The sequence below is a fragment of the Oncorhynchus kisutch genome, linkage group LG12 (assembly GCF_002021735.2).
Source record: "Oncorhynchus kisutch isolate 150728-3 linkage group LG12, Okis_V2, whole genome shotgun sequence".
NCBI classification, from domain to species: Eukaryota; Metazoa; Chordata; class Actinopteri; order Salmoniformes; family Salmonidae; genus Oncorhynchus; species Oncorhynchus kisutch.
The window spans coordinates 43,801,202-43,827,275 of record NC_034185.2 but is presented as its reverse complement, the minus strand read 5'-3'; the positions used below and the strand labels follow the sequence as shown (position 1 = coordinate 43,827,275).

The following is a 26,074-nucleotide window of genomic DNA, read 5'->3' as shown; positions in this document are numbered from 1 at the left end:
AAAAGTTGGTGGCATTGTCATGCTGGAAGGTCCTGTCAGGATGAGCCTGCAGGAAGCGTACCACATGAGGGAGGAGGATGTCTTCCCTGTAACGCACAGCATTGAGATTGCCTGTAATGACGACAAGCTCAGTCCGATGATGCTGTGACACACCGCCCCAGAACATGATGGACCCTCCACCTCCAAATCGATCCTGCTCCAGACTGCAGGCCTCGGTGTAACGCTCATTCCTTCGACGATAAACATGAATCCGACCATCACCCCTGGTGAGACAAAACCGTAACTCGTCAGTGAAGAGCACACTTTGCCAGTCCTGTCTGGTCCAGCGACGGTGGGTTTGTGCCCATAGGCGACGACGTTGCCGGTGATGTAAGGCAGGTCCTCACCAGATAACAGGCCTACAAGCCCTCAGTCCAGCATCTCTCAGCCAATTTCAGACAGTCTGAGCACTGATGGAGGGATTGTGCATTCCTGGTGTAACTCGGGCAGTTGTTGTTGCCATTCTGTACCTGTCCCGTAGGTGTGATGTTCGGATGTACTGATCCTCTGCAGGTGTTGTTACACGTGGTCTGCCACTTCGAGGATGATCAGCTGTCCGTCCTGTCTCCCTGTAGCGCAGTCTTAGGCGTTTCACAGTACGGACATGGCAATGTATTGCCCTAGCCACATCTGCAGTCTTCATGCCTCCTTGCAGCATGTCTAATGCATGTTCCCGCAGATGAGCAGGGACCCTGGGCATCTCTCTTGTTTTTTTTTCGTAGTCAGTAGGAAGGCCTCTTTAGTGTCCTAAGTTTTCATCACTGTGACCTTAATCGCCTACCGTCTGTAAGTAGTTAGTGTCTTAAAGACCGTTCCCATAGCTGCATGTTCATTAATTGTTTATGGTTCATTGAACATGCATGGGAAACAGTGTTTAAACCCTTTACACCTTTACATTGGAGATCTGTGAAGTTATTAGGATTTTTACGAATTATTTGAAAGACGGTCCCGAAAAGGGACGATTCTTTTTATCACGTTTTCTATTCTTATCACTTGTGAATGATGCCCAGCATGTGCAGTAAGGCAACTTTTTCAAATCATAGGCACACACATGTAGCCTAGCACATAGGCCTATATGTTTTGGTAAGGTTGGTATCTAACTAAACAGGCCAAATAACTCCATGTAGCCTATAGTCCTAGGTTCCCTGGAACACCGTTAGAGAACACAGCCTAGTGAAACATCTTCTTATAAACCCAGTCATTGCACAAACGCATGTGAAAACTGAGCCATTACAATGACCGCTAAAAGATACCAAAAAGCCTGGCTTTTTTTGCATGGCTTATTTCTTTGCATCGGGAAAAATATGGCTTTTCTTTATAAAAAGACATTTCATGCAATTCTACTACACTTTATATGACTGGAGACACTAGCAGAATCTTTTTTTTAAATGACAAATTACAGGGTAGCCTACTCTGCTGAAACTGACAAATGGCTCAATAAAAACTACATTGTCCATATAATAGGCCTACAAGAAAGGGAGAGCCATAGTATATGATGTCCATCTAAATTGGAGGAGGAAATAATAAAAAAATAAGTACCACTGACCCAACAATGATGATAAATAGTGAATGTGCGCACTCACCTGGGATATTGCCGATGCTCTCCGTTGGTGCCAATAAGATGGGCTATACTGTTGTTCGCTCAGTTAAATTGAGAGTTTTGATAACTAAAAGACAGATGAGTTGTCTCATTATCTTCTCTTTACAGCATTTAATTTTACCATGTTTTCCTGAAATTTGTATTTTGAAATATTGCCATATGCCTGGCTTGGCGCCTCCTACTTTTCAGACAGTCGCAATTTAACAAAAACCTTCCCCAATTATGTCTGCTGCATTTCCTTCCGACTATGCAATACGATTTACAATCAAATGATTTTCTGTGGCCAAATCATGCTTTAGTAGCCTATTTTAATTTTGTATAGACGAGAGTAGGCTATATAATTTTAATTCAATTTACTTTAGGAAAAGCTTCCCCTAGCCTTATGGATGCACTGCCTATGCTTGCATATTAATAACAACCTCATTTGCTATTTGAGTACAGGCTATGGATTACTTTTTTTGTTTGTTTTTTGTAGGCCATTCTAAATAAATGGTTCCATCCATAGGCTCTATGTAAAGACTAGATTAAATTAAGGGGTGAGAATTATCAAGTGCTTGTCAAATTGTGAATGAGAGACTGAAGTGTGTGTAGCCTGCGCAAGAAGAAGAGCTCATTACTTTTTTTTTCTTCAAGTCATCCTTAGTTGCATAATGCAGACTTTAGAAAGTATTACAAATCTAAAAGTATAGCCTAATGCTTGTATCACAACTGAAGTGTCATAAATAACTCTAAATGAAGTATATAGGAGGACCTGTTTCTTTTTTAATTGCTCAACACAGAATAGAGCGCATTATGTGGAAGCTAGGAGATGCTAAACGTGTTTGTTAATTAAAATGGTCAGTTACTTTGAGACCGACAGTTTCGTGACCCTCTTTCCATTTAACCAGCATCCTCACCCAAACGAACACTGACTGACACCGGATGTCCGTGGACATATTTTTTTTAAACTCCAGGTGTCATGTCATAGCTGACACCTGATTCTTTCTGCAGACATTTTTTATTATTAATTCAGAGCAGATATTTAAGCGTTTATGGAAAACGTGGTCACCTAAAGGGGATTTTACTGAAATTCTTTACCAAACTTTGTACCTGCACAGTACTTCCAGTAAATGTGTTTTTGTAAAAATGTCTAAATTGTTAAGTAGTCCTTGTGCATAGAGTTGTATGGTTCGTTACTTTTAAATCAATAAAAAAAAAATGTTCGCCATAGATTTTAAGTTGCATTGACGCTACCGTGGAATTGCCCATCAGTAACACTGGTCTTGTTGGCTCGTAACCAACCATGCTATTTTTTTAAAATATTTTTTTTGCGTTGTACATGGTGTTGCTGCTACTGTCTCTTATGACCGAAAATAGCTTGTGGACATCAGAACTGCGATGGCTCACCTTAAACTGGACAAAGAGTTCTTCAATGAGTCGGAGGGGAAGGATATAATACAGACACCAGGCCCAGATCCCTGTTATTCGCTGAAGAAGGAAATGCAGATTTTGCGGAAAGTGATCGGGGTGCCTTGTGCGAATCAGGCGATGAGTGGCTTATCTGCCTTTGCCTTCCATCCTGCTAGCTAACGTTCAATCGCCGGAAAATAAAATGGGACAAACTGAAAGCATGTTTATCCTACCAACCGGACATAAAAAACGGTAATATCTTATGTTTCACAGAGTCTTGGCTGAACGATGATATTAAGAACATACAGCTGGCGGGTTATACACTCTTTCGACAGAACAGCAGCCTCTGGTAAGACACGGGTCGGGGGCCTATGCATTTATGTAAACGGCTGGTCCACAATATCTAAGGAAGTCTTGAGGTTTTGCTCGCCTGAGGTAGAGTATCTCATAAGCTGTAGAGCACAATTCTCTAAGTAGATAGTTTCATCTGTATTTTTCATAGCTGTCTACAAACCACCACAGACTGATGCTGGTACTAAAACCGCACGCTGTGAGCTGTACACCGCCATAAGAAAACAGGGAAACACTCATCCAGAGGCGGCGCTCCTAGTGTCCGGGACTTTAATGCAGGGAAAACTTAAATCAGTTTTACCTAATTTCTATCAGCATGTTAAACATGCAACCAGAGGGAGAAAAAAAATCCTAGACCGCCTTTACTTCACACACAGAAATGCACACCAAGCTCTCCCTCAATTCTTCTGAGGAGTACACCACATCAGTCACTGGCTTTATCAATAATTGCATCGATGACGTTGTGACCGTACGTACCCCAACCAGAAGCCATGGATTACAGGCAACATTCGCACTGAGCTCAAGGGTAGAGCTGCCGCTCCGACACTCATCGGATGTGACGGGGCCTGCAAACTATTAGACTACAAAAGGTAACAGAGCCGAGAGCTGCCCGGTGACACGAGCCTACCAGATAAGTTAAATAACTTCTATGCTCGCTTCGAGGCAAGTAACACGGAAACATGCATGAGAGAATCAGCTGTTCCGGACGACTGTGTGATCACGCTCTCCACAGCCAATGTGAGGAAGACCTTTAAACAGGTCAACATTCAGACCGCAGGGTCAGACAGATTACCAGGACGTGTACTCTGAGCATGCACTGGCCAACTAGGCAAGTGTCTTCACTGACATTTTCATCCTTTCCCTGTCTGCGTCTGTAATACCAACATGTTTCAAGCAGACCACCATAGTCCCAGTGCCCAAGAACACGAAGGTAACCTGCCTAAATGACTACCAACTCATAGCACTCACGTCTGTAGCTATGAAATGCTTTGAAAGTCTGGTCATGGCTCACATCAACTCCATTATCCTAGAAACCCTAGAACCCCTCCAATTTGCATACTGCACCAGCAGATCCACAGATGAATCTGTGTTGCACTCCACACTGCAGTTTCACACCTGGACAAAAGGAACACTTATGTGAGAATGCTAATTCATTGACTACAGCCCAGCGTCCAACACCATAGTGCCCTCAAAGCTCATCACTAAACTAAGGACCTCAGGACTAAACACCTCCCTCTGCAACTGGATCCTGGACAGGCTGGCCCCAGGTGGTAAGGGTAGGTATCAACACATCCGCCAAGCTGATCCTCAGCATGGGGGCCCCTCAGGGGGTGCGTGTTCAGCCCCCTCCTGTACTCCCTGTTCACTCATGACTGCACGGCCAGGCACATCTCCAACTCGATCATTACGTTTTCTGATGACAACAGTGGTAGGCCTGATCGCCAACAACGATGAGACAGCCTATAGGGAGGAATTCAGAGACTTGACCGCGTGGTGCAAGGGCAACAAACTCTCCCTCAACGTGATCAAGACAAAGACGATGATTGTGGACTACAGGAAAATGAAGACCGATTATGCCCCCATTCTCATCGACGGGGCTGTTGTGGAGCAGAATAAGCGCTTCGAGTTCCTTGGCATCCACTTCACCAACAAACTAACATGGTCCAAGCACGCCACGACAGTCGTCAAGAGTCATCAAATGGCTATCCAGACTATTTGCATCCCCCCACCTCTGGAATGCTGCTGCTACTCTGTTATTATCTATGCATAGTCTATGCATATGTAGGGCTGGGCTATATGACTATATAATATATACAGTGCCTTGCGAAAGTATTCGGCCCCCTTGAACTTTGCGACCTTTTGCCACATTTCAGGCTTCAAACATAAAGAAACTGTATTTTTTTGTGAAAAATCAACAAGTGGGACACAATCATGAAGTGGAACGACATTTATTGGATATTTCAAACTTTTTTAACAAATCAAAAACTGAAAAATTGGGCGTGCAAAATTATTCAGCCCCCTTAAGTTAATACTTTGTAGCGCCACCTTTTGCTGCGATTACAGCTGTAAGTCGCTTGGGGTATGTCTCTATCAGTTTTGCACATCGAGAGACTGACATTTTTTCCCATTCCTCCTTGCAAAACATCTCGAGCTTAGTGAGGTTGGATGGAGAGCATTTGTGAACAGCAGTTTTCAGTTCTTTCCACAGATTCTCGATTGGGTTCAGGTCTGGACTTTGACTTGGCCATTCTAACACCTGGATATGTTTATTTTTTAACCATTCCATTGTAGATTTTTCTTTATGTTTTGGATCATTGTCTTGTTGGAAGACAAATCTCCGTCCCAGTCTCAGGTCTTTTGCAGACTCCATCAGGTTTTCTTCCAGAATGGTCCTGTATTTGGCTCCATCCATCTTCCCATCAATTTTAACCATCTTCCCTGTCCCTGCTGAAGAAAAGCAGGCCCAAACCATGATGCTGCCACCACCATGTTTGACAGTGGGGATGGTGTGTTCAGGGTGATGAGCTGTGTTGCTTTTACGCCAAACATAACGTTTTGCATTGTTGCCAAAAAGTTCAATTTTGGTTTCATCTGACCAGAGCACCTTCTTCCACATGTTTGGTGTGTCTCCCAGGTGGCTTGTGGCAAACTTTAAACAACACTTTTTATGGATATCTTTAAGAAATGTCTTTCTTCTTGCCACTCTTCCATAAAGGCCAGATTTGTGCAATATACGACTGATTGTCCATAGGACAACAGAGTCTCCCACCTCAGCTGTAGATCTCTGCAGTTCATCCAGAGTGATCATGGGCCTCTTGGCTGCATCTCTGATCAGTCTTCTCCTTGTATGAGCTGAAAGTTGAGGGACGGCCAGGTCTTGGTAGATTTGCAGTGGTCTGATACTGCTTCCATTTCAATATTATCGCTTGCACAGTGCTCCTTGGGATGTTTAAAGCTTGTGAAATCTTTTTTATATCCAAATCCGGCTTTAAACTTCTTCACAACAGTATCTCGGACCTGCCTGGTGTGTTCCTTGTTCTTCATGATGCTCTCTGCACTTTTAACGGACCTCTGAGACTATCACAGTGCAGGTGCATTTATACGGAGACTTGATTACACACAGGTGGATTGTATTTATCATCATTAGTCATTTAGGTCAACATTGGATCATTCAGAGATCCTCACTGAACTTCTGGAGAGAGTTTGCTGCACTGAAAGTAAAGGGGCTGAATAATTTTGCACGCCCAATTTTTCAGTTTTTGATTTGTTAAAGTTTGAAATATCCAATAAATGTCGTTCCACTTCATGATTGTGTCCCACTTGCTGATTCTTCACAAAAAAATACAGTTTTATAAATTTATGTTTGAAGCCTGAAATGTGGCAAAAGGTCGCAAAGTTCAAGTGGGCCGAATACTTTCGCAAGGCACTGTATATATATCGTGTGATGATGAAACGTCTATGGTATCCTATTTTGCTCTATCGTTTATTTTGTTGTCGCAAATCACACTTTACAGCAATATTTTTTGTCAATTGGACGACACTTTCGGTTCTTCCACGTGCCGTGTGGAAGAATTTGCATCACAAACAAACATGGAGGAGAGTGAATGTGACAGATCACGGCGACACGGAACTTGTAACTAAAAGAGGGGCTACTTCGGTCCGATGGACGTGGTCTGACACTGACCAGAAAACCGTCCTCTGCTAAATATTCCTCAGGCAGACTTTCAACTCCCTCCAAAGAATTTCTATGGGGTTGAGATCTGGAGACTGGCTAGGCCACTCCAGGACCTTGAAATGATTCTTACGAAGGCACTCCTTCGATGCCCAGGCGGTGTGTTTGGTATCATTGTCATGCTGAAAGACCCAGCCATGTTTCATCTTCAATGCCCTTTCTGAAATCTTATGATACATGGCCCCACTCATTCTGTCCTTTACACGGATCAGTCGTCCTGGTCCCTTTGCAGAAAAACAACCCCGACGCATGATGTTTATACACCCATGCTTCACAGTAGGTATCTTCTTTGGATGCAACTCCGCATTCTTTGTCCTCCAAACACGACGTTGAGTTTTTACAAAAAATTTGGTTTCATCTGACCATATGACATATGACATTCTCCCAATCTTCTTCTGGATCATCCAAATGCTCTCTAGCAAACCTCAGACGGGCCTGGACATGTACTGGCTTAAGCAGAGGGACACGTCTGGCACTACAGGATTTGAGTCCCTGGCGGCGTAGTGTGTTACTGATGGTAGGCTTTGTTACTTTGGTTCCAGCTCTCTGCAGGTCATTCACTAGGTCCCCCCGTGTGGTTCTGGGATTTTTGCTCGCTGTTCTTGTGATCATTTTGACCCCACGGGGTGAGATCTTGCGTGGAGCCCCAGATCGAGGGAGATTATCAGTGGTCTTGTAGGTCTTCCATTTCCTAGTAATTGCTCCCACAGTTGATTTCTTCAAAACAAGCTGCTTACCTATTGTAGATGCAGTCTTCCCAGCCTGGTACAGGTCTAAAACTTTGTTTCTGGTGTCCTTTGACTGCTCTTTGGTCTTGGCCATAGTCTTTTTTATACTGATAACAACTTCAAAAAGGTGCCATTAATACAGGTAACGAGTGGAGGACAGAGGAGCCTCTTACAGGTCTGTGTTACAGGTTTGTAGGTGACCAAATAATTTGCAAATAAAATCTTTTTTTTTTTCTTATTTAGTCTGTCATAGTTGAAGTGTACCTATGATAAATTACAGGCCTCATCTTTTTAAGTGGGAGAACTTGCACAATTGGTGGCTGACTAAATACTTTTTTTTCCCCTAGTGTGTGTGTGTGTGTGTGTGTGTGTGTGTATATATATTACACACAAGGATATTTTTAGACCTATATTTTTGCAGATTTCTATACATTCATATTCTGTTATGTTTAATTTAAAATTTGCACCAAGGTTCTAAATAAAAGGAGAGAATCAAATATGAGTAAGTACCTTTTTTATATGTTGAGTATAATTCAAAGGTAATCAGAAGTAGGCCTTTACATGTGGTCATTTTATATAAACTATTTATCCATTGATATTACAGAATGTGCAATATCGTGATATGTATCGTTATTGGGATATGAAATGACCTATATCGTGATGAGAATTTGGCCAGATTGCCCAGCCCTACCTACATGCACATATTACCTTGACACCGGTGCCCCCCGCACATTGACTCTGTACCGGTTCCCCCTGTATATAGCCCCGCTATTGTTATTTACTGCTGCTCTTTAATAATTTGTTATTCTTATGTCTTTTTTTAGGTATTTTCTAGAACTGCCTTGTTGGGTAAGGGCTTGTAAGTAAGCCTTTCACTATAAGGTCTACACCTGTTGTATTCGGCGCATGTGACAAAACATTTGATTTAATTTGCTGCGGTGCACACAGACCAATTGCTCTAGTTTACAAACTTGTGATTATCATGCGGAGGATTCTTGTCCTGTCAGCTTTGAAGTACAATGACCGCATTCATCCCAAACCATTCAAGGGAATCTAGAAATGGAGGCATGTGGTGTGGAAACTCTTGGTCCTCTCGCTCTCTCTTTCGTCTCGAATGTTCGGCGTCTCTCACATGAGAATCTAGCATTTTCCACTTCAGATTACGGAGCTCTCCTGTTCTTTCTTCCTCCCTCCCTTCTCACACCACTCTGTGGAACAGGGCCAAGGGTGCACTGCCTCTCCACCGCGACCCGCCTGCTCCGCTCGTCTTTTGGCGGGGGTTACTAACGGCCAAAGACCTCAGGCCACAGCAAGTCAGTGAGCCTTTATTTACACAACACTTCTACCAAGGCTCTGACCACGGCCTGGTCAAACAGGAAATCGGCACTCGGGCAGGGTCGAGCTGTAAGGTATTAGCGCGTCATTGACAAGCCCCATTCCGTTGAGTGGAAAGTTAGAGCTTACCTCTGTCTCTGTAAACGGCTAAATGAGCTAAAGCTGATGAGATTACGGGTATTTAATGCTTTCCATTGATAGTTAGATGCTAAATGGATATTAGTCCAAATTGTTTTGTAGCATTTCGGTGTGAAGGCGTGGTGATTTTAAATTGTTTGCGAAGATAATCAATAGTCCCTAAAATAAAAGATGATGATGATGATGATAATAATGTATAGCCACATTGGGATCGGAGTGCTGTAACGAACGTTGATATTTTTATATGTATGAATGTGCATTATAACATTTGGGGTTTAGGCCTAATGGTTCTTCACCACTGGATGACAATTTATCCTGTGACACTAAGTCTTTTTGAGCTGAGGTATGAACCGAATCATGACGCATGGATTTAGGAAACCTTTGCACGCCTGCATTTTATTTTAATGGTAAGACTGCAGGTTTGGCGCTTTGTTTGATGCTGCATGTAGAGATGCGTACAGAGCTCTTCTCTTTTTGATCATGGTTATGAATGGCTTTTTGACAAACGCACATGCAGTTTGAAATTTAAACTAGGTGAAAATTGGGTCTGATTTTATCAAGTATGACTTTGAAATTGTCCCCTACCATGTTTTTAGGATTCATAGCCCAGACTCATATACTTAGGTGCAATCTGTAAATGTCATTTCCAAATAAAAGTGCTGACCCTGGTTTTATTTGTAAATGGGAGTGATGGGTCTTGGCAAATAAAGGGATTCTACACTCTGCAGTGTGTTGGTGGGAGCTTCATGGAAACTTGGCAGGTTAGGAAAGCCTGGTCCCACATTTGTTTGTGCTATATGGCTACAGTTAGGCATGAGAATGACCATAGGAGTTGGCAAGACTGCACAAACAGATTTGGGACCGGGCTATGGCTAGTTTTGAAGCCATTTTAGCAGACTGTCTTTCGGTCCTGTTGACCGGGAGGCTGCAGTCACCGAGCCATGCCTGCAGTGCGGACAACCTTCCCTCACATTCATCCCTCACATTCACCCCTCCCCAATGTCCCATCTCTCTATGACCCTGTACAGTGTGTTCGTGACCCAGCACATTTGATTTCCTCTCAGGTCACCTGCTGTCCTCATGAATGCCTCTCTCCCCACCAAAGTCACCTTTGTGTCCAAAGCGGAGTGGGGATTTAGGGTGAAAGATGAGGCTGTGTCCGTGCGGGGCTAATTATAGAAGGATGGATCGCTTTGCAGTTACCTCCACCTCCCCACCCCCCTACACTCAGTCCACAACTAGCCACCTCAGTCACACTAGTCTGGATTGACCTCCCTGCTATCCTTGCAGTAAAATACATCTATTATGCTTCCCCCAACGCGTGTGTCTCGTATGTTAACTTTGTATGTATAGAATGATGATCCCCCTGCCCCTTTACTACAACATCATCCAGGGCTATTTGTAGCTAATGCTGTTGAATGATCAATTTTTTAAATTAATTTTTATTTTATCTTTATTTACCCAGGCAAGTCAGTTAAGAACAAATTCTTATTTTCAATGAACAGGCAGAACGACAGATGTGTATCTTGTCAGCTCGGGGGTTTGAACTCGCAACCTTCCGGTTACTAGTCCAACGCTCTAACCACTAGGCTACCCTGCCGCCCCAATCAATGAGGCATCAGCGCTTAACAAATCACAACATGCATGCGCACACACACAGCCTATTCAATAACTGAATAGTGCATGGCAGTTGAGTTTTTTTTTTTCTGTATGCCAAAGGTTGTTGCACTAAGCTAGAGTATCCATACTGTGCTAATTCAGGAGAGAATACATATGCTACAGGGATGGTGCTGCTGATTTCCTCCAATTGGGAGTTTTCACATCACTGAGACTGGAAGCCTGTTGGTTTTGGTCCTGAGAATTCAAGGTGGATACAAGAGGGGCTTTTCAGGAGGGTGCAACGTTACAGAATTGCATCTTCCTGAATGTTCTATCTCAAAGTGAGCTCTATTTGAATTAGATGTATGTCAATTGCCAGGTTCAGAAAGTCCCACTTCACTGAATACACTACATCTAGAAGTAGAGTTGCTGGTATTGTGACAGTGTAAGCCCTCTGGTCATTTCTAACTGTAAACAATTGAAACTGAGCTAGCACGCTGCTTTCATACACCTATAGCAGTTTAAATCCCTAGTCTTCTAAAGAATTCCCATAATTTTAGCTTTAGAGGATATGTTTCTGGACCAGGCCTTGGAGTGGGAATGGGCTAGGCATTGTATCTGAAGCAGGCCTATGAGTGGGTAGGGGCTAGGGGTTGTATCTGGAACAAGCCTAGGAGTGGGAAAGGTTTAAAAGCCTGGCTTCAGGACTTGGGATAGTGTGCTTAATACAGATCCTAGTCTGCAAGCTGACAATCTCTGGGGCTTTCACTTCCTTGAAGTCTAACACTCTTAGACTCTCCAGTCTACTCAGGTTATTGTTTGCGTGCCTTTTCAGACCTGGGTTTCAAATAGAGGTTGACCAATTATGATTTTTTTTCAACGCCGATACCGATTTTGAATCCGATTAATCCACTTATTTTTATTTATTTATTTGTAATAATTACAATACTGAATGAACACTTAACTTAATACATCAATAAAATCAATTTAGCCTCAAATAAATAATGAAATGTGTTCAATTTGGTTTAAATAATGCAAAAACAAAGTGTTGGAGAAGAAAGTAAAAGTGCAATATGTGCCATGTAAGAAAGCTAACGTTTCAGTTCCTTGCTCGGAACAGGAGAACATATGAAAGCTGGTGGTTCCTTTTAACATGAGTCTTCAATGTTCCCAGGTAAGAAGTTTTAGGTTGTAGTTATTATAGGACTCTTTCTCTCTCTATACCATTTTGTATTTCATTAACCTTTGACTATTGGATATTCTTATAGGCACTTTAGTATTGCCAGTAACAGTATAGCTTCCGTCCCTCTCCTCTCCTCCCTGGCATCAAACAAGGAAAACATCGACAACAGCCACCCTCGAAGCAGCGTTACCCATGCAGAGCAAGGGGAACAACTACTCCAAGTCTCAGAGCGAGTGTTTGAAACGCTATTAGCGCGCACCCCGCTAACTAGCTAGCCATTTCACATCAGTTACACCAACCAAATCTTGGGAGTTGATAGGCTTGAAGTCATAAACAGTGCAATGCTTGAAGCATTGGGAAGAGCTGCTGGCAAAACGCACAAATGTGCTGTTTGAATGAATGCTTACGAGCCTGCAGGTGCCTACCACCGCTGTCACTGCTCTATCAAATCATAAACTTAAATATAATAACACGCAGACGACACCATTCTGTATACTTCTGGCCCCTCTTTGGACACTGTGTTAACTAACCTCCAGACGAGCTTCAATGCCATACAACTCTCCTTCCGTGGCCTCCAACTGCTCTTAAACACAAGCAAAACTAAATGCATGCTATTCAATCTGCCCGCACCTGCTTGCCCGTCCGGCATCACTACTCTGGACGGCTCCGACTTAATACGTGGACAACTACAAATACCTGGGTGTCTGGTCAGACTGTAAACTCTCCTTCCAGACTCACATTAAGCATCTTCAATCAAAAATTACATCTAGAATCGGCTTCCTATAGCGCAACAAAGAATCCTTCACTCATGCTGCCAAACATACCCTCGTAAAACTGACCATCCTACCGATCCTCGACTTCGGTGATGTCGTCTATAAAATTGCCTCCAACACTCTACTCAACAAACTGGATGCAGTCTATCACAGTGCCATCTGTTTTGTCACCAAAGCCCCATACACTACCCACCATTGCGACCTGTACACTCTCGTTGGTTGGCCCTTGCTTCATGCTCGTCGCCAAACCCACTGGCTACAGGTTATCTACAAGTCTCTCCTTGGTAAAGCCCCGCCTTATTTCTGCTCACTGGTCACCACAGCAGCACCCTCTCGTAGCACACGCTCCAGCAGGTATATCTGTGGTCACCCCCAAACCCAATTCCTCCTTTGGTCGTCTTTCCTTCCAGTTCTCTGCTGCCCATGACTGGAACAAATTGCAAAAATCTCTGAAGCTGGAGACTCACATCTCCCTCACTAGCTTTAAGCACCAGCTGTCAGCGCAGCTCAAAGATCACTGCACCTGTACACAGTCCATCTGTAAATAGCCCATCAATCTACCTACCTCATCACCATACTGTTATTTATTTATTTTGCTCCTTTGCACCCCAGTATTTCTACTTGCACATTCATCTTCTGCCGATCTACCATTCCAGTGTTTTAATTGCTATATTGTAATTACTTCGCCACCATGGCCTATTTATTGCCTTAACTCCCTTATCTTACCTCATTTGCACTCACTGTATATAGACTTTATGTTTTGTTTTTTCTACTGTATTATTGACTGTTTATTCCATGTGTAACTCTGTATGTGTCGAATTGCTACGCTGTATGTTTGCCAGGTCGCAGTTGCAAATGAGAACTTGTTCTCAACTAGCCTACCTGGTGAAATAAAACCAATAAAATAAATAGGAAATGTTACCATTTCATGTCTTAAATCTCCTTTTCGGATATGGGAAGTCACGCTTTCTTTTTTCTTAAAAAAAAAATATATACATAGATCGATATGTAAATATGGTTGATTCTATCATCTTAGACCTGGACTGGTGAAGTCATCTGGCTTCACTGCCCCGTGTTTTTCTAGGAAGAGCTTTCTCTGAATTGTGTACGTTATAGCAAACTCATAGCTTTCCCCCCATAACAAGGGGAAGCCATTGTCTACAGCCAAACTAAGCTACACTGAACAAAAATATAAATGCAACCGTTTCAAAGATTTTAGAGTTTTTAAAGTTTGTATCAGGAAATCAGTCAATTGAAATAAATCCATTAGGCCCTGATCTATGGATTTCACATCACTAGGAGTACAGATATGCATCTGTTTGTCACAGAACTTAAAAGTGTGGATCAGAAACCCCAGATACTGACTGGTTGACTACCATTTGCCTCATGCAGTGTGACACCTCTCCTTCGCATAGAGTTGATCAGGCTGTTTCTTGTGGCCTGTGGAATGTTGTCCCACTCCTTCAATGGTTGTGAGAAGTTGCTGGATGTTGGGGCCTCCCGAGTGGTGCAGTGGTCTAAGGCGCTGCATCGCAGTGCTTGAGGCGTCACTACAGACCTGAGTTCGATCCCAGGCTGTGTCACAACCGCCCGTGACCTGGAGGTTCATGAGGCGACACAATTGGCCCAGTGTCGTCTGGGTTAGGGGAGGGTTTGGCCGGCCAGGATTTCCTTATCCCATCGCACTCTAGCTACTCCTTGTGGAGGGTTGTGTGCCTGCAAGCTGACTTTGTCTGCAATGTTTCCTCCGTCACATTGGTGTGGCTGGCATCCAGGTTAAGCGAGCAGTGTGTCAAGAAGCAGTGCTGCTTGGCAGGGTTGTTTCAGAGGACGCATGGCTATCGACCTTTTGTCTTCCCCGAGTCCCTTCGCTGCAACTCCCCTATGGAAAAGACTAACTACCAATTTGCTATCACAAAATCAGGGTGAAAAAGGTAAAAAAAAAACTGTTGCTGGATATTGGCAGGAACTGGAAAATGCTGTCGTACACGTCAATGCAGGACATGGAAGAACTGGGACATTTTCAGCTTCCTGGATTTGTGTACAGATTCTTGCGACATGGCTTGTTTAAACATGAGGTGATGGTGGTGGATGAATGGCACGACAAAGGGCCTCAGGATCTCGTCACTGTCTGTAGCTTATGCCTGCCCATACCATAACCCCTCCCCCACCATGGGCCACTTTGTTCACAACGTTGACATCAGCAAACTGCTTTTCCACTTCACGCCATACATGCTATCTGCCAGGTACAGTTGAAACCGGTATTTATCTGTGAAGAGCACACTTCTCCAGCATGCCAGTGGCCATCGAAGTCTGTTTTTCGGCGTCGTAACAGTCAGGTCGAGACCCTGGTGAGGACGATGAGTACTCACATGAGCTTCCCTGAGACGGTTTCTGACATTTTGTGCAGAAATTTTGTAAAAACCCAGTTTGTCAGCTGTCCGAGTGGCTGGTCTCTGATGATCCCACAGGTGAAGAAGCCGGATGTGGAGAGGCTGGCTTGGTTACACGTGGTTTTTGAGGCCGGGCTGTGTCGCAGCCAGCCGTTATTGGGAGAACTGTGAGGCGACGGATAATTGGCCCAGTGTCGTCCGGGTTAGGGATGGTTTGGCCGGCCGGGATGTCCTTGTCACATCACGCTCTAGCGACTCCTGTAGGAGGTCCGGCGCATGCACGATGACATGGTTACAAGGTGTACAGTATTGGTGCGGCTGGCTTCCGGGTTAAGCGTCAAACAGTGCAGCTTGGCGGGGTTGTGTTTCAGAGAACACACAACTCTCGACCTTCACCTTTCCCGAGTCCCATCGCTACAACTCCCATATGGCCAAGACTAACTACCAATTGGCTATGACGAAAAAAGGGGTAAAACAATTACGGAGGCGGCTTATGGTAGAGAAATGAACATTGAATTCTCTGGCATCAGCTCTGGTGGACATTCCTGCAGTCAGCATGCCAATTGCACATTCCCTCAATTTGAGACATCTGTGAAGTTGTCACAACACAATGCCACATCTTATTGTCCCCAGCACAAGGTGCTGTGTAATGATTATGCTGTTTAATCAGCATCTTGATATGCCGCACCTGCGAGATGGATGGATTATTTTGGCAAAGGATGCTCAGTAATAGTGATGTAAATTTGAGAAAAATAAAAGCTTTGTACATGGGACAATTCTGTGATCTTTTAATTCAGCTCATGAAACATGGGACTAACACCTTTACATGTTGCGTTTTTATATTTTTGTTCGGTATAGTTGATCCTTCTCTTGTCAATCCCCTACAGTTATCCTGTATGTGAATACTTTGTTGCAGCGTATTCAAAACTTGTGCAGGGCACCAACAATTAACCTACCATTTTTAACAACCTGAATTTTACAATTTTATATTTTGAATATGGCTCAGGTTAACCACTCTTCTATGTTAGTAAGTAAAAGTAGCTAGTAAGTTACACTCCATATTTTATTAACATCACACGCCATATCCCGGGGATCTGCAAGAATGTTGCTGTATAAACCTAGATCGTCTGACTCATGCACTTGACTTGCCCTGAAATGACTGAACCTCATACCACTTTCTTTTTAGCTGTTGACAGCGCTGTATTCTGTGTGTCCTGCGGTCAAACAGACCAGCTGGATTGTGAACCCCCCCCCCCCCCTCAGTTTTTTCCAATGTCTTCAGTTTTCTGGCTGAGTGGGGTGACTGGTGGGCGAGTGCTGCCATTGGCCCATCATCCTCCCAGGCCAATTATGGAGGGGCTGGCTGGAGGGGGAGAAGCAGCGCAGGGTTACCTTTAGCCTGGAAACGAGTCTCAGCCAAGCCATGTGATGCCTGTGGCATGTCCCCCCCCCCCCCCCCCAGCTGACTGAGGCGCGCACATATGCGCCTTATGTGTGTGGGGTATACATGCATACAGACGCTTGTATGCGCATACCACACACTTAGGAGACTGGGCAGGTTGGTATGGAAACATAAGAGTGGGGCTGAGAGGGAAATGACAATGGTTTTTAAGTATAGCGAGCATTCGGCGGTGGTAGTTACCCTAGTCTTAATAATTCCACCATTTTGTTTGACCAAAGCAGTTTTTCATATCTAGAGGTTGTTCAGGAAAAACTGCAACATTTACCCTCTACCTCTTTGTTATAATCTCTAATTTCCCTGGCAGTGTGTGTGCGTCATGCTACCAGCTATTCCCGTGAATGGCCTGTTTACGTGAGATTAGATTCTTCTTCATTAACATGTTTCAGATGTGATGGCTCTTCCATTAGCAACATTAGCATCCTGGACTAAATCTTCAATCACTATGATGGGGATCTATTCAGGCTTTTGTGGTTGGGGCTGGCACGGTAATTCTATAATCGTGTAACCAACAATAATGGATTAAGACATCATGAAAATAAATGTTTTAATACATTCATTTTAGAATTTATATTAGTCGGAGTTTACTTAGACCTTTGCCAACTACATTTCAACTCAGTTTTTCACCATTCCTGACATTTTAATACTCGTAAAAGGTCAGTTAGGACCTTTTATTTTAAGAATGGTTGGTATGGAAACAAAGATAAGAGATTTTTATTTCAGCTTTTATTTCTTTCGTCACATTCCCTATCGGTCAGAAGTTTAAATACATTCAATTAGTATTTGATAGCATTGCCTTTAAATTGTTTAACTTGGCTCAAACATTTTGGGTAGCCTTCCACAAGCTTCCCACAATAAGTTGGGTGAATTTTGGCCCATTCCTCCTGACAGCGCTGGTGTAACGGAGTCAGGTTTGTAGGGCTCCTTGCTCGCACATGCTTTTTCAGTTCTGCCCACAAATGTTCTATAGGATTGAGATCGGGGCTTTTTCTTCCAAACACAACGATGGTCATTATGGCCAAACAGTTCTATTTTTGTTTAATCAGACCAGAGGACATTTCTCCAAAAAGTACAATCTTTGTCCCCATGTGCAGTTGCAAACTGTGGTCTGGCTTTTTTTTATGGCGGTCAGAGAGGTGCGGGGGGCTGCCAGTAAGTAAACACAGAACACTCTCTGATTTGAGTCTTTGGTTGCTTAGACAATACCCCACCCCTGAAGCAGCAGCACATGCAGTCAAGATTGAATGAGAGGACAATGTATTTAATTTAATAAATATTTTTTATAACGATGGTCACTTCAAAATGTCCATGACAGTCACAGCCCTATTTGTGGTCCTAACCCAGACCGGCACACGCTTTTCAAGGACTGCCTCCTTGTGCGGAGCTCCAATGAGTGGCTCAGAAGAGGGTCAGCGCCTCATGCGCCTGCTGTTTTGAAAGTGAGCGTCGCCCTGTTCATAGTTTTCACAACTAAGAGGTCTACTGTAGCTCAGTCCCCTCTGGGAGCAATTGCTACTACTTCAGGTATACAAGGTAAAGGTACCTCTACTGATACAGAGCAGTTAGTCTCTCTTTCTTGTGGCTATTTTTCAATGATTGTCATAATGTGAATTTCATTTGATTTTTTTAATATTTTCTTAGGCTAAAATGTGACTGCCACTGTTCTTGGAAGTCAAAATTGAGCCATCTCCCTGTCTAACTAAACATTCAGTCATCAATAGTGGCAGGCAGTCTAGGGGCAAAGGGCATAGGGTGAATATTCACTCTTTCCTGTTTCTCTCTACCTCTCACGCTGATCTCTGTAATTGTGCCAAGACAGGATGAAGCACCTTTGAGACTGCTGGGCAGTTTCCAATGGTAACAAACCTCTGCCCTGCAAAGAAGTGCTTTTTAAGAACAAACGGGATCATCCAAAAACTATTGTCACAATTGAAGGGAAATGAGAGTAGAAGTGTAGTCTTTAGTTTTTAAAGACCCTTCACGGTTTTAATGCTAAAAGGTGTTGGTTCATGGTGTTGTATTGACTCAAAATGTCTTTCTTCTGAAGCTAAACAGGGTTGGTCATGGTCAGTCCCCAGATGGGAGACCAGATGCTGCTGGAAGTGGTGTTGGAGGGCCAGTAGGAGCACCCTTTCCTCTGGTCTAAAAAAATGTCCCAATTCCCCAGGGCAGTGATTGGGGACATTGCCCTGTGTAGGGTGCTGTCTTTCAGATGGGATGTTAAACGGATGTCTTGACTCTCTGTGGTCACTAAAGTTCCCATGACACTTATCGTAAGAGTAGGGGTGTTAACCCCGGTGTCCTGGCTAAATTTCCAATCTGGCCTTCATACCATGGCCACCTAATCATCCACAGCTTACAATTGGCTCATTCATCCCTCTCCCCTGTAACTATTCCCCAGGTCGTTGCTGTAAATGAGAATGTGTTCTCAGTCAACTTACTGGTAAAATAATAAAATAGACTAGTAATACAACTTTCAGTTTGGCTGAATGTCGTTGTATTGACAGAAGAGCTGTTGACATTGAACATGTTGTGAGGTGACTTTCCTTCACAGACTGTAACCTATGACGGTCACACTGGTCTCCATGTGGATAGTGAGTGTCTAGAGCCTCAGGGCCTTGTACTATAAGATGCCTCTTTCTTCCTTACGGTAATACTATTCAAAAAAGTATATATTTCTTTGTATTTTCATTGTTGGACATAAGACTTAACACCAGGAAATCTATTTTTATTTAGGAAATATGTTCCCAAGTATTCCCATGCGTTAGATATAATATATTTCACTAAAACATTTCAATGTTTGGGCTTCTTGTGGTCAATTTGCAGTCTACAAATTATTTTATTTTTATGCTCCAGCACCCCGACCAGCCGCTCAAGAAACAATCGGCCCGCTGCTGATTAGTGTTGACAATACCTGCTGTAGAAAGTACCCACACAGTAGTCACATGTTGCCTTACACCCTGGACTATCAATCCACCCCCTTTGCTTGGATCAATTAAACCGTGCTGGATCATGAGATTTAATGCTGACTTCAAGGAAGTGTTTATACAGGGCTCTGGCCTTGTGTGCAGGGAAGAGTGGATTCCAGTGAGCTCACTATCAAAGCACTCCAAACAGGAAATGTCACTGTCTTACTTCCCCACAGAAAATGAGATGTGCCATGTGCGGGTGTTCTGATATCATGATGGAAACCTGTGTTCAGGATTGGTTTGTGGAATGTTTTGAGTGTCAGTTTGCCTCCCCCAAGGCATTCATTATGTTTGCACGTCAAGTGTATGGTGATGGGGAAAATAATAGAATATAATACAAGGAGCTATGAGGCCTCCCGGGTGGCGACGTGGTCTAAGGCACTGCAGTGCTACTGTAGCTGTGCCACTAGAGATCCTGCTTCAAGTCCAGGCTCTGTCACAGCCTGCTGCGACCGGGAGACCCATGGGGTGGCGCACAATTTGGCCCAGCATCATCCGGGTTAGGGGAGGGTTTGGCCGGCAGGGAAGTTCTTGTCCCGTTGCCCACTAGCGACTCCTGTGGCGCATCGGGTGCAATGCACGCTGACATTGTCGCCAGGTGTACGGTGTTTCCAACACATTGGTGTGGCTGGCTTCCGGATTAAGTGGGCATTGTGTCAAGAAGCAGTGCGGCTTGGCTGGGTAGTATTCCGGAGGACCCACTGCTCTCGACCTTCACCTCTCCCGAGTCCGTACGGGAATTTCAGCGACGGACAAGATTGTAACTACCGATTGGCTACCACGAAATTGGAGAGAAAAAGGGGTAAACTTAAAAAGGAACTATTTTCCTCCCTTGAAATCAGTTTGAGGTGTTGTGCTAAACCCTTTCTCTCCCATCTTGTTTACGTTTTTCATGAAATGTGTAGCTCTGTCTCAATGTTCTGAAGTGATTTCCTCATTTCCGTCAGCTGCACTGGTCTAAGATTGTATGCGATCAAGGAAGTCGATTTTTAGCAATCTACTTATTATAGGTGAGTGCAGACAAAGGAAAGAAAGCCATTTGAGAGTAATGGGACCAACCAATTTCAGTAGTATCTACTATAATGTTTCTAGAACCAAGGGGATAAGATGGGTACAAACTATGTTGGTAATAAATGTAGCTCCACCCTCAACCAAAGCTCCTTGAAGTAAAACATGTCACCCCAAATGTGCTCCGTCCTCAGTGTGCAGGGTAGGCGATTGGAACCGGGCACGAGGCCTCCTCTGGCGATTATTGCTTTCCCCTATGCAGTTCTTTCATGTCTTTACATAGAGGTAGTAAGGTGCTAGGGGAGATGGAAATTTAACTTTTCAAATACTACAGATGTGTTACACTAAATGTTTGTTCTCTCTCTCTCTCCCTCTCTCTCTCTACAACAGAGAGAAGATGCAGGCCCAGGAGCTCCTGAGACAGCTGCGGATCCCAGAGTTGGAGGATGTGCGCCAGTACATGCACAGCCTGCCCACCAACATGCTGATGGGTGTGGGCGCCCTTGCCGCCCTCACCACCTACTGGTACGCCACGCGGCCCAAGGCCCTCAAGCCGCCCTGCGACCTCAACATGCAGTCCGTGGCCATGGCGGTAAGGGACCGTTTTCGTTACTTCTATTTCTTTATGTTCAAATCCCAGTGTGCCCCTTTTTTTTTATGTTCCAGCACAAGTCCAAAGAGCATAGGTTTCCTTTGTTTCTGAGACAACTTGTCTAACAGCATAGGAGGAAGTGATGAGGAAATAATGGATGGATTTGTCATCAAAAAAAGGCTACACGTGACAAAAGACAACTGTCTATAGATGCATCAGTCTTCATTACTGTATGGCATTGTACTTGTCCACAGTATGTTATTCTTGTGTACATTTTCTAAAGAGCGTTGTAATGTTAACTTGGTTTAAGGCGGTTCAAAAGTTCAGACCGTTAATATGGGTGCTTTGGACAATGTGTCATGTATTTTTAGTACTGTAGCCGTTGGTTTGTGTCTGCACAGGTTAATATACAGGTTAATTTTATTAACAACACTTTGAAGTGTTGGATGAGATTTTTCTCTTTCTACTTTCAAAATATTATATCCCAGTAACAGAGTAGGCCAGACAACAAGTGTGCTTGTCTGAGCATGTAGTCCAAGACTATTTAGATTTGAGTGAGTCACTGATTGTGTGTACTAGTACAGATTGAAGCATTTTACGGGACTCCCCCGATTCAATTGGATACCAAGTAAGTCCCTGTATTTATCTTGCTTAAGAAGTGAGATTAATGGGTGTGTGTGAGTGAGTGCACACACCCCGGGGTTGGCAGTGGGAAGACTTGAGAAATCTGTTCCTGCTCTGACCTACGTAAACACAAGAAGTTCTTTACTGTGCCAGCACTGCATTCCTACAGTCCTCATCTGTTATTGTGTGTGTCGACGACATTGAAAATGTGTAATAGAATTGTGTGGTGTAATGAAAAACACTAGTGTCTTCGTTCTTTCAGCCAACCCTCTATTCAACGTACAATACAAAGTCATAATGCAGGCCGATACTCATATCATGATTCATTACTAATGGTAAATACTGGGGTGGGGGCAGTCTTCTCTTCTAGCATCTGCTGCCTGTTTTTCTATGAAGTTTGAAAAGGTAAAAAGTCAGTCTTGTTTGAGAAGATGTAGCAGTGGTTTGAACACACATACCCTAATGATATACAGTTCTCAAAGCTGGTCCCAGGAGGACCAGAGAGTAGGGTGGAATTACACTCTAGACACTGATCTTGGGTCAGTTTAGCATTTTCCCTAGAAATGTTTAAGGTTAGGATTGGGTGAGAGGAAGCTGATCCTAGATCTGTACCTTGAGGAAACTTCACCCAGAGCGGAGAATCAGAGAGAGACCACAATGTAACTGGGCCTGTCAGCATGGGCCCATTTGTCACCATGACAACCATCTAGGATGTGTTCTATTCCAGAGAAATAGACACCACTCCTCACTCACCCCCTCTGTCCTTGTTCACTCCACTTCACCCAGCTACAACTTGCCTCTTCTCTGCCCCCCTTCACTCGCACTCATTCACTGTGAGTGGAAGGTGACCAGTTTCTCTAACCTCAGCCACCCCAGGTAGCCTAGCTAGCTTTACCCTAGCTTTATTTAGTCATTTCAGATCCTCAAAGGGGGAGTGAGTCTAGTGCAGCTGTGGCCAACACAGAGCACATAGCAGTTTTTAGTCGTTTTTTTGTTTTGCTCTGTGGTTGACGGCTGCAGAAACGGATTGGCCATAGGGCAGTTAAGACAAATGCCAGATGGACTGGTCCATCTTAAACCTGTGGACATTTGTAAATATATGTTTTGCATAGAATTTTATGCTCATTTGGTTAATAATGGGGGCCCAAAGAAGAAAAAGAGAAAAATGGGCCAAATTATCTGGTCAAATTTGGGGTTCTTGGAGGGAAATGATTAGGAGTAGGTATTGATAGAGAGGAGAGGGAAGGAGTTTGATGTACACACTGTACAGTTGCCCCACCCTTAATACTCAAAACAAATAATTGTGTTCCTTAACCTTTTTATTTAACTAAATAAAACATTTAAATAATAAAAAAATGAGTATACTGATTTTTGAAATGCGCTATGTAACCAAAAGTATGTGGACACCTTGTTGAACATCTCATTGCAAAATCACGGGCATTAATATGGAGTTGGTTCCCCCTTTAGTCTCCATTCTTCTGGGAAGGCTTTCCACTAGATCTTGGAACATTGCTGCGGCATTCCAATTCATCTCGAAGGTGTTTGATGGGGTTGAGGTCAGGGCTCTGTGCAGGCCAGTTAAGTTCTTCCACACTGATCTCGACAAACCATTTCTGTATGAACCTCGCTTTGTGCGCTGGGGCATTGTCATGCTAAAACAGGGAAGGGTCTTTCCCAAACTGTTGCCACAAAGTTGGAAGCACAGAATTCTCAAGAATGTCATTGTATGCTGTAGCATTAATATTTCCCTTCACTGGAACTAAGGGGCCAGGCCCAAACCATGAAAAACGGCCCCAGCTCATTCTTCCACCTCCACCAAACTTTACAGTTGGCACTATGCATTCGGGCAAGTAGCGTTCTCCTGGCATACGCAGAACCCAGATTTTGTCCATCTGACTGCCAGATGATGAAGAGTGATTAATCACCCCAGAGAACGCGTTTCCACTGCTCCAGAGTCAAATGGTGGTGAGCTTCACACCACTCCAGCCAATGCTTGGCATTGCGCATGGTGATCTTAGGCTTGTGTGCGACTGCTCGGCCATGGAAACCCATTTCATGAAGCTACCAACGAACAGTTCTTGTGCTGGTGTTGCTTCCAGAAGCAGTTTGGACCTTAGTAGTTAGTGTTGCAACCGAGGACAGACAATTTATTTCCACTTCAGCATTCGCCGGTACCGTTCTGCGAGCTTGTGTGTCCTTCCACTTCGCGGCTGAGCCGCTGTTGCTCCTAGACATTTCCACTTGACAATAAGAGCACTTACTGTTGGCTGGGCCAGCTCTAGTAGGACATTAATATAAATGACTTGTTGGAAAGGTGGCACCCTAGGACAGTGCCACGTTGAAAGTCACTGAGCTCTTCAGTAAGGCCATTGTACTGCCAATTTTTGGCTATGGATATTGCATGGCTGTGTGTTTTGATTTTGATACACTTCTCAGCAATGGGTGTTGCTGAAATGGCCAAATCCACTCATTTGAAGGTGTATCCACATACGTGTTTGTGCGTATAGTGCCTTCCCGAAAATATTCAGACCCCTTGACTTTTTTTCACATCTTGTTTTCGTTACAGCCTTATTTCAATATGGATTATTAAAAAAAACTCTGCAATCTACACACTACCTCATAATGACAACTTGAGAATAGGTTTTTATAAATTGTTGCTAATTAATTACAAAAAAATGCCATATTTACTTAAGTATTCAGACCCTTTTCTATGGGACTTGAAATTTGATCTCCGGTGGATCCTGTGTCCATTGATCATGCTTGAGATGTTTCTACAACTTGATTGGAGTCCACCTGTGGTAAATTCAATTGCTTGGACATGATTTGGAAAGGCACACACCTTTCTACATAAGGTCACACAGTTGACAGTGCATGTCAGCGCAAAAACCAAGCCATGATGTCGAAGGAATTGGCCATAGAGCTACGAGACAGGGTTGTGTCAAGACACAGATCTGGGGATGGGTACCAAAAAATTTCTGCAGGGTTGAAGGTCCCAAGAACACAGTGGCCTCATCATACTTAAATGGAAGAAGTTTGGAACCACCAAGACTCTTCCTAGAGCTGGCCGCCCAGCAAAACTGAGCAATCGGGGGTGAAGGGCCTTGGTCAGGGAGGTCACTCGGACAGAGCACTAGAGTTCGTCTGCAGCGCTCCACCAATCAGGCCTTTATGGTAGAGTGGCCAGACGGAAGCCACTCCTCAATAAAAGGCACATGACAGCCCACTTGGAGGTCTCCAAAAGGCACCTAAAGACTTTCAGACCATGAGAAACAAAATGTTCTGTTCTGATGAAACCAAGATTCAACTCTTTCGCCTGAATGCTAAGCGTCACGTCTGGAGGAAACCTGGCACCATTCCTACGGTAAAGCATGGTGATGGCAGCATGCTGTGGGGATGTTTTTCAGGGACTGGGAGACTAGTCGAGATCAAGGGACAGCTGAACAGAGCAAAGTACAGAGATCCTTGAGGAAAACCTGCTCAGGACCTCAGACTAGGGTGAAGGTTCACCTTCCAACAGACAACGACCCTAAGCACACAGCCAAGACAACGCAGGAGTGGCTTTGGGACTATTCTCAATGCCCTTGATTGGCCCAGCCAGAGCCTGGTCTTGAACCTCTCTGTGAGACCTGAAAATAGCTGTGCAGCGACGCTCCCCATCCAACCTGACAGTGCTTGAGAGGCTCTGCAGAAAAGAATGGGAGAAACTTCCCAAATACAGGTGTACCAAGCTTGTAGCGTCATATCCAAGAAGACTCGAGGCTGTAGTTGCTGCCAAAGGTGCTTCAACAAAGTACTGCGTAAAGGGTCTGAATAGTAATATTTCAATTTTTATATTTGTTATAAATGTACACTTTTTTGCTTTGTCATTATGGGTGTGTAGATTTTAGGGGGGAATACATTTTTTATTTTTTAGAATGTGTAAGAATGTGAAAAGTCAAGGGGTCTGAATACTTTCCGAATGCACTGTGTAATGTATGTTCAAAGATTCATCCACCCAGGACTTATCCATCAACATTGTGGAATATGCATTGTAAGTCACAGCCTTCATTAGGAAATGTGTTGCTTATACCCACTAACAATCCGGACATCCTACCCCAACCAAAATCCCTGAATGAATTAAGATATCTGTACAATGCTGAGAGCTTGTTCTGCAAGGGTCAA

At 43.8% G+C, this 26,074-nt stretch overlaps 1 protein-coding gene across 2 annotated transcripts in view; it reads left to right on the top strand.

Moving 5' to 3' along the window:
• The window catches only part of acsl1a (acyl-CoA synthetase long chain family member 1a), a 53,791-nt gene that overhangs the window by 4,125 nt on the left and 23,592 nt on the right, over nt 1–26,074 (top strand). For both annotated transcript variants that reach the window (XM_020497023.2, XM_020497021.2), the window contains exon 2: nt 21,088–21,289. In XM_020497023.2, coding sequence (XP_020352612.1) covers nt 21,095–21,289 — 195 coding nt within the window. In that variant the 5' untranslated portion in view covers nt 21,088–21,094. The remainder of the gene's footprint in view (nt 1–21,087; nt 21,290–26,074) is intronic.